The sequence below is a fragment of the Anomalospiza imberbis genome, chromosome 9 (assembly GCF_031753505.1).
Source record: "Anomalospiza imberbis isolate Cuckoo-Finch-1a 21T00152 chromosome 9, ASM3175350v1, whole genome shotgun sequence".
NCBI lineage: Eukaryota > Metazoa > Chordata > Aves > Passeriformes > Viduidae > Anomalospiza > Anomalospiza imberbis.
The window spans coordinates 16976055-16990227 of record NC_089689.1 but is presented as its reverse complement, the minus strand read 5'-3'; the positions used below and the strand labels follow the sequence as shown (position 1 = coordinate 16990227).

General features: G+C 48.0%; 1 protein-coding gene and 1 long non-coding RNA gene across 3 annotated transcripts in view; one reads left to right on the top strand and one right to left on the bottom strand.

The window, feature by feature from the left end:
• The window catches only part of LOC137479452 (uncharacterized), a 31850-nt gene extending 30507 nt beyond the window's left edge, over positions 1-1343 (bottom strand). For both annotated transcript variants that reach the window (XR_011002264.1, XR_011002263.1), the window contains exon 1: positions 1215-1343. This is a non-coding gene — a long non-coding RNA (uncharacterized lncRNA). The remainder of the gene's footprint in view (positions 1-1214) is intronic.
• A 1230-nt stretch (positions 1344-2573) lies between these two features.
• Positions 2574-5143, top strand: CCN1 (cellular communication network factor 1). The gene is made up of 5 exons (XM_068199898.1): positions 2574-2731; positions 2850-3066; positions 3405-3752; positions 3893-4095; positions 4205-5143. The coding sequence occupies exons 1-5, from the start codon at positions 2672-2674 to the stop codon at positions 4502-4504; spliced, it is 1128 nt and encodes a 375-aa protein (XP_068055999.1). The 5' UTR covers positions 2574-2671; the 3' UTR covers positions 4505-5143.
• The last annotated feature ends 9030 nt before the right edge of the window (positions 5144-14173 follow it).

The following is a 14173-nucleotide window of genomic DNA, read 5'->3' as shown; positions in this document are numbered from 1 at the left end:
TCAAGGTGGTGAATCACAAACATTTTCCTCCTCATCATAATGCTGCTGTGTAAAGAGTTATCCTGGGAAAAAAGTAGCAGTCAGATTCCCCATCTAAAAAAGCACTTTGGATTTAACTAAAGTACCACAGAAAAATTCATACAGCTGTAAAACTAAGAGAAAACCAGCATAGTGGACAGCTTGAAGTCTAGAGCCCTGCTCCTCCTTGTCACCAGCTGGGGCTCAGCTAAATCAGTAGGGATGGAGAGTCATTACTACCATAACTGGCAGGCATCAAAGCTTGCTGGTGGTCTCTCTCCAATTCTTGATGGACACACAAAATTATTTCTGTCATCAGAAATGGCACTACATGGTACATATTGGCAGTCTCCAGAGATCTGCATATCACTAAGGACCGGTTTTCCCTCTCAGCTATTGTTTTTTCTGGCCAAATTTTGAGGCATACAAGTAATGAACAAAACCACTGCCGCTTTATTAAGTTCTGGACAAAGTGTTCCTGGAGCTTTCATCCTAACACCTTTCCCAACTCCCCAAACCACCACAAAGTAAAACGTCAAGTCAAATTACTTGAATGAAAAGAAAACCTTGAAGACAAGAAATTGAGTAGGGGAAAAACGCTAAAACGGGAACTCCCTATGAGGCCTGGCCCGGGCAGGGGCCTGGCCGCGGCCGGGAGGAGGGTCTGCAGTGCTGAGGACGTGAGCCCCTCTGCCGGGCACGGCCAGGGCCACGGGGACATCCCTGAGGAGGAGGAGGAGCAGGAGGAGCCGGGCTCCGCAGCCCGGCGGGCAGCGTCATCCTGTCCCCTGCGGGACACCCATGGCACCGCCCCGTCCCCGGGGTCACGGCATCCCTCTGCGGGAGAGGCTGCCCCATGCACAGCGCCCAGCCCGCCTCGTCCTAGCCCCCATCCAGTCCGGTCCGGCCCCGCGCCGCCCGCCCCGTGCCGCCCGCGGAGCCGCTGCGGGGCCGGGGCAGAGCCGGGGCAGAGCCGGGGCAGAGCCGGGCTGTCCTCACGGCAGCGGCAGGTGCGCGGTGGCGAGGCGAGACCACCCGGCGCTGCCACCGAGCACCCGCAGCGCTCCCGCCGCCCCGGACGGGCTCCCCCGTCCTGCGGCCCCGGCAGGGTCCCACAAGGTGCCTCATCATTCCCGCTGGCGTGGGAATGCACGGGGAACAGCCAACGGGCCCGCGGCCCCGGGAGCGGCACTTACCGGAGCCCTGCGCACCGTCCTTGCTGTCACCCTTTGGGCCGTGGCACCGGGCAGGCGACGAGACGACCGGGCTCGGCTCCTCCGAGCGGCGGGGCTGCAGCTGCCTCCCCTCCCCGGCTGCCCGTCCCGCTGTACGGGAATGCCGCAACCAGGTTAATCACAGCCCTCCTCTCCGCATCCCCCTCGCCCGCTGTCCCACTCGCCCTCTCCCCCTCCACTTTTCATGGCCTTGGAGGGGTTTTTGCAAGCTTTTGCCCCTCTTTTGAATAAGCTTCTCTACCTTCCAGCCTTGAAGGCGACAAGAAAAACCCCAAACTTGTGTTGGGAACAGTAATCTAATTTGCAAAGAAAAATCCCTGGAATGGGGACTCATTGTAACGCCTTTGGGCAGCAGACCCAACTGCTGGGCTATTTCAATAAAGAAGCGAGCTGCAGCAGAACGCCAGTTGGCTCCTCCAGCAGAGTTCTCCTAAATCATGATAGACAGATTGCGTGAAAAACAGGAATTCCAAAGAATTTCCTGCCCTGGGAACAGAAGTTAAGGCTATATTTAACAACATCTGAAGCTGTCAAGAATGCTTTGTGGTTGGATAACAGAGCAGAAAAATGTGAAAAATGCGGGCTACTGCTATACCAAATATGGAAATATTGTTACGTCTGGGGTCTAAATCCCATCTGGAAGTACTTACAGCCAGGAAAAGAAAAGACGCCACAACAGAAGCCGAAACTCTCCTCCCTATCCCCAAATATTAAACTTCAACGAGGCAATACAATTCAAGGGCGCCCAACTCGAGTGGGGGACAGAGAACCCGGGGATACACAGGCTGAGGGGGGCTGTTCGCTGCGTGGTCATCCCGTTCCTGGCCTGGAAGCCGGGCCCATCGGTGCCGCCGGGCATCTCCCGGCTCCCGGGCTCCGCCGCGCCGCGAGTCGCTCGGATGCTCGCTCGCACCGCAGCAGCAGCAGCGCGGAGCGAACCCCGGCACGGCCGGGTGACCCTGCGGGCCGTGTCACAGCGCGGGGCAGCCGCGGGCGCTCACGGCGGCCCGGGGAGCTCCCCCGCCGCTGCCCGCGCAGGTGGCCGGTCGCGGGGCGCCACCGGCACAGCCCCCGCTGCGAACGGCCCCTCCCGGTGACACCCTCGCGCTCTGTGTGCGGGGAACGGGGCGCAGACCCCGCGTAACGGGGAGAGGCCTCGGCGCCCCCCGCGCGGCAGCGCCGGGCCCGCGGAGCCGGGAGCCGGGCGGGGCGGGGCGGCCGGGCGCGCGCCAGCCGCATTCCTGGGATGCCGCGAGCGCTGGACGCGGCCGCGGCCCGGAACGCGCGACGTCAGCGCCGCGGCGCACGCGGCGGCCCCGCGCCCTATATAAGGCGGTGGCGCCCGCCGCCGCCTCAGACCGCGCCGGCCGCGCTCCCGCTCCGCGCTCACACGGGCTCCCGCTGCACCGGCGCTGGACATGGGCTCCGCGGGCACCCGGCCCGCTCTGGCGGCCGCTCTCCTCTGCCTGGCCCGCCTGGTAAGTGCCGCGGGTCTTCCCGCGGTCCGGGAGAGAGGGAGGGAGAGGAGGAGAGGAGGCGGGTCGGGTGGCTCCGCTCGGCTCCCGGCGCTCACGGACGCTCCGCTCCGCTCCGCAGGCTCTGGGCTCGCCCTGCCCCGCCGTGTGCCAGTGCCCGGCGGCCACGCCGCAGTGCGCCCCGGGCGTGGGGCTGGTGCCGGACGGCTGCGGCTGCTGCAAGGTCTGCGCCAAGCAACTGAACGAGGACTGCAGCCGATCGCAGCCCTGCGACCACACCAAGGGGCTGGAGTGCAACTTCGGGGCCAGCCCCGCCGCCCTGAAGGGCATCTGCAGAGGTAAGCGGCGACCCCGCTCCCCTGGGACGGACCCCGCGCCCCGCGGTGCCGGGGTTCGGTAATTTCGAGCCCATGTATGGTTATGCTTTGTTGTCGGTAGCTTGGCAGAAAGGCACATGACTTCAGCAGTCTGGAATGCGATTCAGTATGTCTGGGCTCCGCTAAACGCACATAAGGAAAAGTGATTCCTGACTAAGTTATTGTTCTGGCCCCGCGTCCCCGGGGGGTTGTAGGGAGCTCCGCCGTACATTGAGTTTAACAGACCAGCAAATACCTGTGCTTAAACCAGCGATTCCCGCCGCTCACCCCCTTCTTTCCCTTCTTGTTGATCTCTGCAGCACAGTCAGAGGGAAGACCATGTGAATATAACTCCAAAATCTACCAGAACGGCGAGAGCTTCCAGCCGAACTGTAAACACCAGTGTACGTGCATAGATGGAGCTGTGGGCTGCATCCCGCTCTGCCCGCAGGAGCTCTCTCTTCCCAACCTGGGCTGCTCCAGCCCCAGGCTGGTCAAAGTGCCCGGGCAGTGCTGCGAGGAGTGGGTCTGCGACGAAAGCAAGGATGCACTGGAGGAGCTGGAAGGCTTTTTCAGCGAAGAGTTTGGTCTGGATGATTCCGAAGGCGAATTAACCAGGAACAATGAGCTAATTGCCATTGTGAAGGGAGGCCTGAAAATGCTACCCGGTGAGTGTGGGTTTATCTGGGTGACAGTTAAGGGGAGGAGGCTAGAGGGTGGCTAGACCTTGGACCCCTTAGACCCCACGGGAAAGAAAGAAACCTAGTGAGAGAATATATTTAGACTAACCCCTCCTTTTCTCTTCCAGTTTTTGGATCCGAGCCACAAAGCCGAACTTTTGAGAATCCCAAATGCATCGTGCAAACAACTTCTTGGTCCCAGTGCTCAAAGACGTGTGGAACTGGCATCTCCACAAGGGTGACAAATGACAATCCTGACTGCAAGCTCATCAAAGAGACCAGGATATGTGAAGTGAGGCCATGTGGCCAGCCCAGCTATGCCTCTTTAAAGGTAAATACAGACTCTTCTGGTGTTCCTCCTCTCTCTAAGCTGCTTCAGGTAGGGGATAAAGACTGGAAAAGGATCTCCTGCTAATAATGTTACTGCCTTTCCTTTGCAGAAGGGAAAGAAATGTACCAAGACAAGGAAGTCTCCCTCCCCGGTGAAGTTTACTTATGCTGGATGTTCCAGTGTGAAGAAGTACCGGCCCAAGTACTGTGGCTCCTGCGTGGATGGCAGGTGCTGCACACCCCAGCAGACCAGGACTGTCAAGGTCAGGTTCCGCTGCGATGACGGGGAAACCTTCACCAAGAGTGTCATGATGATCCAGTCCTGCCGATGCAACTACAACTGTCCGCATGCCAATGAAGCCTATCCCTACTACAGACTAGTCAACGACATTCATAAATTTAGGGACTAACTTGTGTTGGGGGTGGGATGCAAAAGAGAATTTTGAAGTACCCAGCCACGGAGAAAGGACTTTTGACGGAAGTGGTGCCTTGCCCATTTGAGGGCAACATCGAGATGTTACAGGAGTGCACTGTGCAACTGGACACTAATGCAACAGAGATTTAAGCATACTTAAAGCTTCATAATACTGGAGCAACTTTACTGCTTCTTTTTGGAGCACCTTATCTAATTATATACTGTTTTCTGTTTGTAAGTGATCAGATTAATGTTTTGTTCCGGTTATGAAAACTTTTCTATCCTGTTCAATTTAACACTATGCTTCTTCCCCTTCCTTCAATCTTTTCCCACCCTTTCCCAACTAAGTTGGAAGTTACATTCCTTCCTGAGGTGGGCACCTGTGGGGTGTTCACAGTGGCAGCTATTATGTACCAACTGTAGTTTAATGGCAAACAGAAATCAGTTGTTTTAAAGCTGAGTATTTTATTTATCAAACTGTAGCTTTTTGTTTGTTTGTTTCCTCTGAGGTTTTTTTACCCCTTTCAGCCCCTGTAATACTGGAATAAGTTGTAAATGATTTTAATTTTATATTCAATGAATTAAAAGAATTTATTTATGGAATTAATCATTTAATAAAGAAATATTTACCTAACTATTCTTAGTAGAGCATTCTGATAGGCAACTGGCTTAAATACAGCCTATTCGAGAGATTTCTGTGAAAACTTTCAATTCTGAAAGTTTGGATTCTCTGAAAGTTAAAGCAATTTCTACTGCAGATGCAGAAATGGACTAAACAGCCAAGTCTAATTCTTCGGATAAATGATGTTTTGAAGGGGTGTCTGCAGTCTGCAACCCCATGCTTTAGAAAGCATACATAGAAAGAGCTTCTTGGCACTGAATGCAAATCTTTGATAGACTGAAATGTTAATTAGACTGTCAGATTATTCAAACTGTCCTGGAATTTGCTACATAAGGCACTTCATTAGAATGCAGTGCATGCACAGTGATGTTGAACATTGGGGTGAAAATGGTCATCAGGTCTCACGTTTTTTGGTGGCTGCTTTTTGCAAATTAATACATTTCTATGGCATAGGAATGCTTCCTACAGGCTGCAGGAGGTAGTTTGCTTTCACTAAATTCAAATTAAATGAGCTTGAAGCAATGACTTTTGTTAATCCTAATAACACAGTGATGAAAAGTAAACATACTGTTAACAAGAGAAGAACGTGAGGAATTTCAAGTACTAGTCCCATAGAATAGAAAGCAAGGGAGCTACTCTTTTCCTCACTTCCCCTTCCCACTTTTTAATATGCAATTACACTTTGCATTGTGGGACACAGATGACATTTGGCTAAGCAAGGGAGCTTGCTGGCATGCAGTAAAAAAATGACATTTAAAGAAATGAACTAGAGCAGGATCTGAGAAGGCATCCAACATTGTACACTTCTGGTTAGCTTAAAGCTGTGCTACAGATAAGAGTGACAGGAAACCTGCAATAGGGTATTATTTTCTTCTCCTTGCGTGGGTATTTCTCTGTCAAAATATTCTCCCACTATCTTTAGTAAGAAAGATACTGCTTATAAAAAACAGACTGATTTTGAGGTTTTGGAATTGTGAAGGGGTGTCATTCAGTGTCATTAGTTACAAGCAGAATTGGTTAAGGCTCAATTTTTTATTAATTAGACATAAATATCTCAATAAAATAAATAGCCAAATATCTCAGAGCAGCTAATGCTTTGTCTGAGAAATTAAAGCCTTCCCTCTTTTCTGCTCAGTCAAGTTTTCTCCCTGAAGGCGTTCAAAAGTTGAGCTGTTTTGGAATTCACCACCTGGCCACCAGTCTCAGCTGTACCTAAACGTGTCTGTACAGTATTTGTTGACAGCAGAAGGGTAAATGCAAGGAAGCACTTTTGTTTGGCTTCTATGTGGATCCAGCACTGAACACAACATCAGCTGCTCGTTGGGAAACCATCAGGTTTACACACTGGGTTACTGTCGGGCGAGGAAGAGGCTACAGTGCTCCCAGACACCCAGCAGCTGCAGGGCGTTCCTCGCCATCGCCACTGTCACCTACACTTGAATGACATCCATCTTCACACCAACGTAAGTCACAGCTCCCCGAAGATCACACGTACGTGTAACTGTAGTGTACACAGAGCCCACAGCTGCGACACACACGTCACGGGCAAACAGCGGCCCTGCCGACTCCTGCCTGGAGCGTGGCTCTAGCCAGGCCCCGGCTTTACAACCTGCGCTTTGGTTTTTCCATCTTAAGGGGTGCTTCTGATCCTGCTCACTGGAAACATGTGCTGTTGGGAGAATAAGGGCTGCAGAGGCAGGTCAGATAAACATAAAATATACTAGGTGAAGTTATCCTGACATAAAAAGAGTAAAATGAATCCCACTAAAAAAAGCTGCAAGTCTTTCAAAGTGGGGCTGTCACACCAATGGGTCATCATCCATATAGTCCTCTCTTCTGTTTTGCATTTCACAATTACATGGCAAAACTAATTTTACAACACTATAAAGGGAATCACTGTCATTTTGTGTGTGCCATCTTTGTACTTGCTTTGAAACCTTTACATCCGCTGTTGTTCCAGCAGAATATAAAAAAAACCTAAGTAGTAGGTTTATATAAAGGTATATGGTAGTAGGTATATATAAAGGATTATAAACTCAGATTCCATTAAGTGAAGCAGCAGGGCTAAAGAAATGAGCACAACTATAATTCTATTTCTTGTCAAAAATATCCTGCTTCCAGAGGAATACTAGGAGATGAGTTAGGAACATGATAAATAATGTACATAACAAAAAGCTGTGCATTTGGAGCCAATTCAAACCCTGAAAGCAAAGCCACCAGCACCGTGTGGAGCTCCCTGGAGCTGGGCAGAGCCGGGGGAGTCCAGACACGCCAGGAGGGAGTGGCACTGCCTCAGCCTTCAGCGCAGGTTGCAGCACTGTCCCCTGCACAGCAGCCTTGCTCCAGCCATTCTGCCTGTCCCGGTCCTTCGGCTGCTCCCTTCCCGCCGCCGGCACTGTCACGCCGACCGGGACGGGACCGGGCTCTCGGCCGGATCCGCTGCTGCCGCCACACGGACCGTTTCCCACACTACAGGCGGAGGATCGAAGGAACGCGGAGCCTCGCGTTCCACGCACTTATTTCCTTGATGGTGGTAAGCGCTCTAATATCGAGGTTACACATAAAATCCTCCCTACTATTGAAGGCAACACAGTGAAGACAAGGTTTTAGCTTCCGTAAGTGCCCCATGACAGGAAACAAAACAAAAGCAGGAACACACAGACAGACTTCCATGACTACACGAAGTCCTTGTGGGATGCTGCCAGCTCGCTCCTGTGAAGCAGCAGCAGGTGGAGGAAAAGCTGATACTGTACTGACAGTGGGACAACCGAGCTACTACTGAACCCTCATGGGGCTGTGAGAATCTCTCTACCCACACATCAATTACCGCAGAGCCCATGGCAGATCAGCCCTGGGCTCCCTGACCCTCCAGCTGACACTGTCTGGGAACAGGCCCATCTCCCTGCTACTCATGGGCAGCCACTGGGCTATGCAGGAACAGGCAGTGACCCTGTGACCAGTGGGATTGCTGCAGGAGGATTTCCAGTCCACTGAACCTGCATGAATCCCTCACACGTATTGACAGCTGAAACAAAAAAGTTTGCAGTGGGAAGCCATTCCTGGTTGGAAGTCAAACCTACCTACCTACACAGAAGCAGTTAAATGTGTCACACCAGAGGCTTGCTCTTGCCAGATGCTTGCCCTTCTGAGCTGATCCTGCAGAAATGCATGTGCTCAATTTAGCTCACTTGTTTAATCAGTGAAACTATTTCAATGCAGGGCTCCAAGTGCTCAGCACACAGCAAGGGAAGGCTGTATAGTTTTACCAGCTGCTCTGCCTCAAGCCAGTTCCATTCATGTGGATGTATCCCTGTTTTCACCTTCAGTTTTTTCCTGCATATTACATAGCCACAATTAAACCAGCACACAGAAACAGGGAGGTGTCACAGTGAAAGCAGTAACATAAAACTAGCTCTGGAGGTACTTAGAAATGCACTCCAATGCACAGACAAATAAACTGCATTAAACTGCAGTGAGACTTGGTGTCTACAAAATATAAATCCTGCAAAAAAAACCCCTTCCAACCAACAGAATGATACAATAAGCATTTCTCTATCATGCTGTAAAGACCAAACACCAAGAAACTGAATATATAGCATCCACTATCTATGGTGGATATTGTTCCCCCCATAAAACTACACAGCTATGATTTCTATGTACACAATTTATATTGGAGAAGATCCTGAAAGACCCCAAGGCACCATTCACATAAGCAACTTCATCTGTCTTGAAGTACAACCACTTATGGGATGGAATGTAACAACCATCCAGGATGAAAACATCACACAATTTTTTGTAAGTTTTCATTTTCTAGTCAGAAGAAATTCAAAAGTGGGGTGAACACATTTGCCCAGATGGGAATCCAGCTGGGACATGCACATCAACTATTTCACCTCCTGACAAATGGCAGTTTCAGTCAGAATGAAGGGACTCAATTTAAGTGAGTGAAACAATCAGCAGTAGCCCAGCAGTGTTTTAAGACCAATGAATGTCAGATCAAAAGAAGCCCAGTATACCAGTCAACTCAAAGACACCAGTTTCTCTGAAACTACTCATTTCCTTCAGCATGTCAAAACAACAAGGTTTGAGAACAACTCCTACTTAGTCTATAAACTTGACACAATCAGACATAGAAACATCATGGCTGTAAAACCAGCAGAGTTAGGAACCTGAAACAGGAAAATGCATTTTTTTCTACAGAGACAGGTATTTGTGCTGTAGTGGAACAATGCTGCTAAAATCAATGTGGATGCCCAAGCACAGCTGAAAGTAGAGGCTGGGAAAAAAGGTCAACAAAGAGATACCACTGACAATTTAGATCACAGAATCACAGAAAGGCTAAGCTGGAAGAGACCCAACAGGATCATCAAGTCCAACTCTGGGCCCTGTGCAGGAAACCCCGGCAGTCACACCATGTGCCAGAGAGCGCTCTCCAAACACATCTTGAACCTCTCAGGCTGATGCAGTGACCACTGCCCTGGGGAGCTGTTCCAGTGCCCAGCCACCCTCTGGGTTCTCCTGATATCCAACCTAAACCTGCCCTGACTCAGCTTCAGGCCATGCCCTGGGTCCTGTCACTGGTCACTGAGCAGAGATCTGTGACTGCAGTGAGGTCTGCCCTCAGTCTCCTCCAGGCTGAACAGACCCAGTGCCCTCAGCTGCTGCTCACAGCTTCTCCTCAAGGCCCTTCACCAGCTTTGTTAACACTCCTCTGGACACTCTCTAATAGTTTAATGTCTTTCTTACACTGTGGTGCCCCAAACTGCCCCCAGCACTCGAAGTGAGGCTGCCCCAGTGCAGAGCAGAGCGGGACAATCCCCTCCCTCGCCTGGCTGGGGATGCTGGGCCTGATGTCCCCAGGACATGGTTGCCCCTGCTGGCTGTGTGAAAGTGATGGGGACTTCTTGGCAAGCTTCTAATGCCACCCATTCATTCTTTTTTGTTAGTATCTACATCTCATCCACTGACTTAATGTTTACCTCACTTTAGCACAGCTCAACTTCCTATTGGCACTCCTGGCAAAACGGACAAGTTCTGGAACTACAATACAGACCCAGTAGAGAACGTGGAAGCAAGGAATGGAAAGGCAAAAGCAGCTTTCACAGTAATTTCTTTCTTTCTCCTTGAGGCAGAACATGGATGATGGGAAGAAAGTGGCAATGCAATTTTAAAAATAGTTTTGCTTTTCCACCAGCTGAAATGATGCAGGAACCAGCTAGCTCCCAGTGTAGTCATTTATTCTCTAAAAAAAGACTCCCTCTCCCTTCTCACTTCTATTCTTCCTTCTCTGGCAGATTATTTTGACCTCATTCTGATTTGCCATGCAACCACTTGAACAGCTGTACTGATGCAGCTGATGCAAAAAGAAGTCTCATGCAAATGGATTAGATAAGTACAAGGACTACTGTGCCAGTGAAATAAAAAGGAATTAATTCCACCATTTCTATCACGAGTTCACAAAGACATTCCCTTTTCCCAAAGGTAGGCAGAGCTCTAGTGGCTTTCCATATTTTATCACCCTATCGATTTTTCCTGCCAAAAAGCCTACTATAATAAGATATCCTGAAAATGCTTTTCTGCAGGAAAAGTTGTCAGCAGTGAAATCAGGCCAGGCATGGGGAACTTTGCTTCCAAAGCAACAGCAAAAAAGCTACAATGCACAGGACCATTGAGGGAAAGGTCTCGCTACAAAAGCATGAATAGAGCAAAATCTATGGGTCTCTGAGACCTGCTGGGACATAATGAGAACACACTTCTGTTATCAAATCACAGACAGATAGAAGAACAACTACCCCTCTTTTTACCTGGTTTTACACGGTATCTGTAACTTCCCTTTCAGTTTCAGTATTTCTTTTATTTTTGCTGCCATTTCTTGTCCTGCATAATATGACTTTCCATTTCACCACAGATTTCCAGCAAATAAAACCATATGCACTACCATAGCAACATTTTAATACAAACACAGTGTAATCTTTGTTCACTGAAGTACACAGTTCATTTCTTTTTCTCTTATTAACAGAATCTGCATCTGCATACAGTTTAACTGAATGTCATAGCAACAACATAAACATCAATTCAAGATATTTTTTCCTTTGGAGGGCAGAAGAATAAATGTTTTCAGGAAAAGAGTGTGGAACTTCAAGCAGAATGAAATGTTTGTGACTAAACAGGGCCTGAAGTTACATCATCATGGCTGTATATTTACACTTGGAAAGCCTGCTCTTGCACAGTGTTGTACATTCTCAGCTCCTACAGATGTCAACAGAGAACAGCCGGCAGGGCAAGGACTGAATCCCAGCTATGCTGATACACAACACGTAGCTGGGACTTGCTATCAGCACTCCCATGAACCTAGAAATCTATGTACTGCTTCAGACTAGAGTCCACGTTCTGCACTGAGTTTTCCTCTAATGCAGAGTAAAACTGCACTGTTGACTGGAGTAACAAAAACTGGTCCAGCATGCCTCCAAGGAGCAGTGCCAGCCACACATTCTGTGGCATGACCCTCTTTTCCTCTATGGATCAACAATTCCTAATGCCAAGATAAATGTAGCAAAACTTAGAATTCAAATGTGTTCATTCAAAATGGAGCTGTTACACTGACAGGGGGTACAACGCTGTTTACCCATGACAACTCAATTATGCCTCATACCCCCAGAAAGTTATACAAAAAAGGAAAAGAAGCAAGTTCTCTCCCATGGCTGACTCAGTCCTACCTCCCAGCTATTGCTGTATGCTTAGCTATGCTCTATTTTTGTCCATTAAGGTTTGAGAAAGGGATGACATCATTAAGCTTTTAATTTTTTTAAGTAGTGTTTTCATTCAGGACAAGAGCCTTTACTCTTTGTAAGCTGATAGTCCTTCAGCTCAAGCATGCTGAAAAGTCTAAACATTAAAAGAAATGCTGTAACAACCCTACACAGAAATAGCTTGTTCCTTCTGTGACAAATAGTTTATAGAGGAAAATAAATGAGTAAGCATAGTAGGCATAAAATCAAGCATTCAATGCAAGCTGGTGTTGAATGACGAAGATTAAAACAACATCACACAGCTCTCATTCACAGACGTGATCTGTTCTGAATCAAGGCAGAATCCTGTAGGGATCTGTGTGTAATAGGACTACAATAGTATGTTTTCAAAATGGACAGAATGGAAGCCTTCTAGGAAGCCTCAACTCCATGTCTTAAATTTCTAGTTCTTGACCAGAAATTTAAAAAATACCGAAGGTGCTTTTTCTCTCTTCTGTTTATTACAAGGTGCCCGTTCCAGGTTAAGTCACTCAAAAAAAAAAAAAAATTAAGAACTTTCCTTAACTGCCTATGAAAGTGCTAAAAAAAATCTGCCTAGCACAACAGTGCATAAACTTTGATTAAATCAAGAACCTCATTATTATGAAGAATTACTACTAATATGGAGAATTTTGATTTCTTATTATAAAGAAAAATTGAAAAAGGAAAACTGAATAAAATATTTGAATTGCATTTTGGTTTGTATTTGATCAATCACCACTGTTCAAACTATTGCAACTGTAAAAATAGGTAAGCAGAACTTAGTAAAGAATGGCAAATGCTACATTTTACTCTTAGTTTGATTGAACTCTGGAAGATTATTCCCAGCTTTGTCTGGGAAATTTCAGTTCTAGTAACCACCACAGGAATGCTCCTTAATAATGTTTTAAAGCCTTCTTTAAGGTAAATCTGAAGGACTAATTTAACTGCATCTTCATTTAAAAATAAATTATGTTGTGTTTGACTCACAAGGAATCTTATACAAGGTAGATTTGTATAAGAAAAAATGCCCACAGGCAAACCCTTTTTTACAATTAATGAAAACCCCCAAGAACACTGGAAAGTAACGTAAATCGCAAATCTGTGCTCCTCAGCCAAAGACTGATCATACACACATGCAGATCAACACTACTGCTTGTAGCACTCATTTTCACTGTGCTCTGAATCCAGCAGAAGTGCCATGCTTTTACTCCAGATGAAACATTTTCTGGCAAATGAACTGTGGCAGTTTTGCTATTCGGCACTTTTATTGGTCTAAAGTAATTTGTGGCTACCAAGTCAGTGTGCAGCAATCACCGATTAGGAAAAGCTTATTCACTTTCACTGAACTGAAAAAATATGAAAGCAGCACCTATAGCTAGGAATCTTGGTCCTTTAAAAAGGGTTAAAGAAACAAATGTTGAAACAAGAGGTGGGCAGAGGACCAACAATGACTAAGAAAGAAAACAGAGCACAGGTGGTTACTGCCAGGCGAGAAGAAAAACTTTCCTGTTTCACCAGAGGTTGCAAAACACACAAGAGAAAGGACACATGATACCACTGGGAGAAAAAGTAGTATGTGACTACAAAGGTCTGACACTCTGGCCAAACTTCAGTAGTGAGCTGTCATGGTAAACAACTTATTAACTCCAATTTCTTTAAAAGGGAAAAAAAAAACCAACTTCTAAAACTTAGAACATCTCAAAAATCCTCTCCATGCAGCATGACTGGTGAGGACCCAGCAGCCTGGTGCCCTGAATCCCAGACTGAGTCCAGAAACCTAAACCCTCTCCTGTACTGCTCCCACAGCCTCCTGTTACCTCCAGAAGTTCCTTCACTGCTTTCTGTTGTGTTTCTACCCACAACATCAGCACTGGCAGAAGACGACTTATGACTGAAATACCACCTTCATGGCAATTTAGCACACACCCCAGGCCAACAACACACAAAGGTGCTTGTCTCAAGCAGGAGACAGAGTCTGGGAACTAAGGCAGCAGCAACCTCAGAGAGCTGTTCAGAGAGATTATGTCCTGAAGACAAATGCTGGCTTGGCCAGACCCTTGCAAAACTAAGGCAAAGGCTGATGCTGATTCCTGAGAATGCCCTGGTGCAGTGGGGAGAGGGGCTCACCTGGCTTGCACCACTTGTGGTATTTCTGTTCTCATCCTCCAACAGACCCCACAGGCACAGGGGACTTGGACACAGGATAGGTGGTCTGTGATCTAAGAATCTTTCCAGAAGTTAACAACTGTCAGCAGACAATACAGTACAGGAA

Coding starts and splice junctions, on each gene's coding strand:
- CCN1 (XM_068199898.1), top strand. CDS start 2,672: ATGGGCTCCGCGGGCACCCGGCCCGCTCTGGCGGCCGCTCTCCTCTGC. Junction 2,732..2,849: donor TCCTCTGCCTGGCCCGCCTG/GTAAGTGCCGCG, acceptor TCCGCTCCGCAG/GCTCTGGGCTCGCCCTGCCC. Junction 4,096..4,204: donor CCAGCTATGCCTCTTTAAAG/GTAAATACAGAC, acceptor TTTCCTTTGCAG/AAGGGAAAGAAATGTACCAA.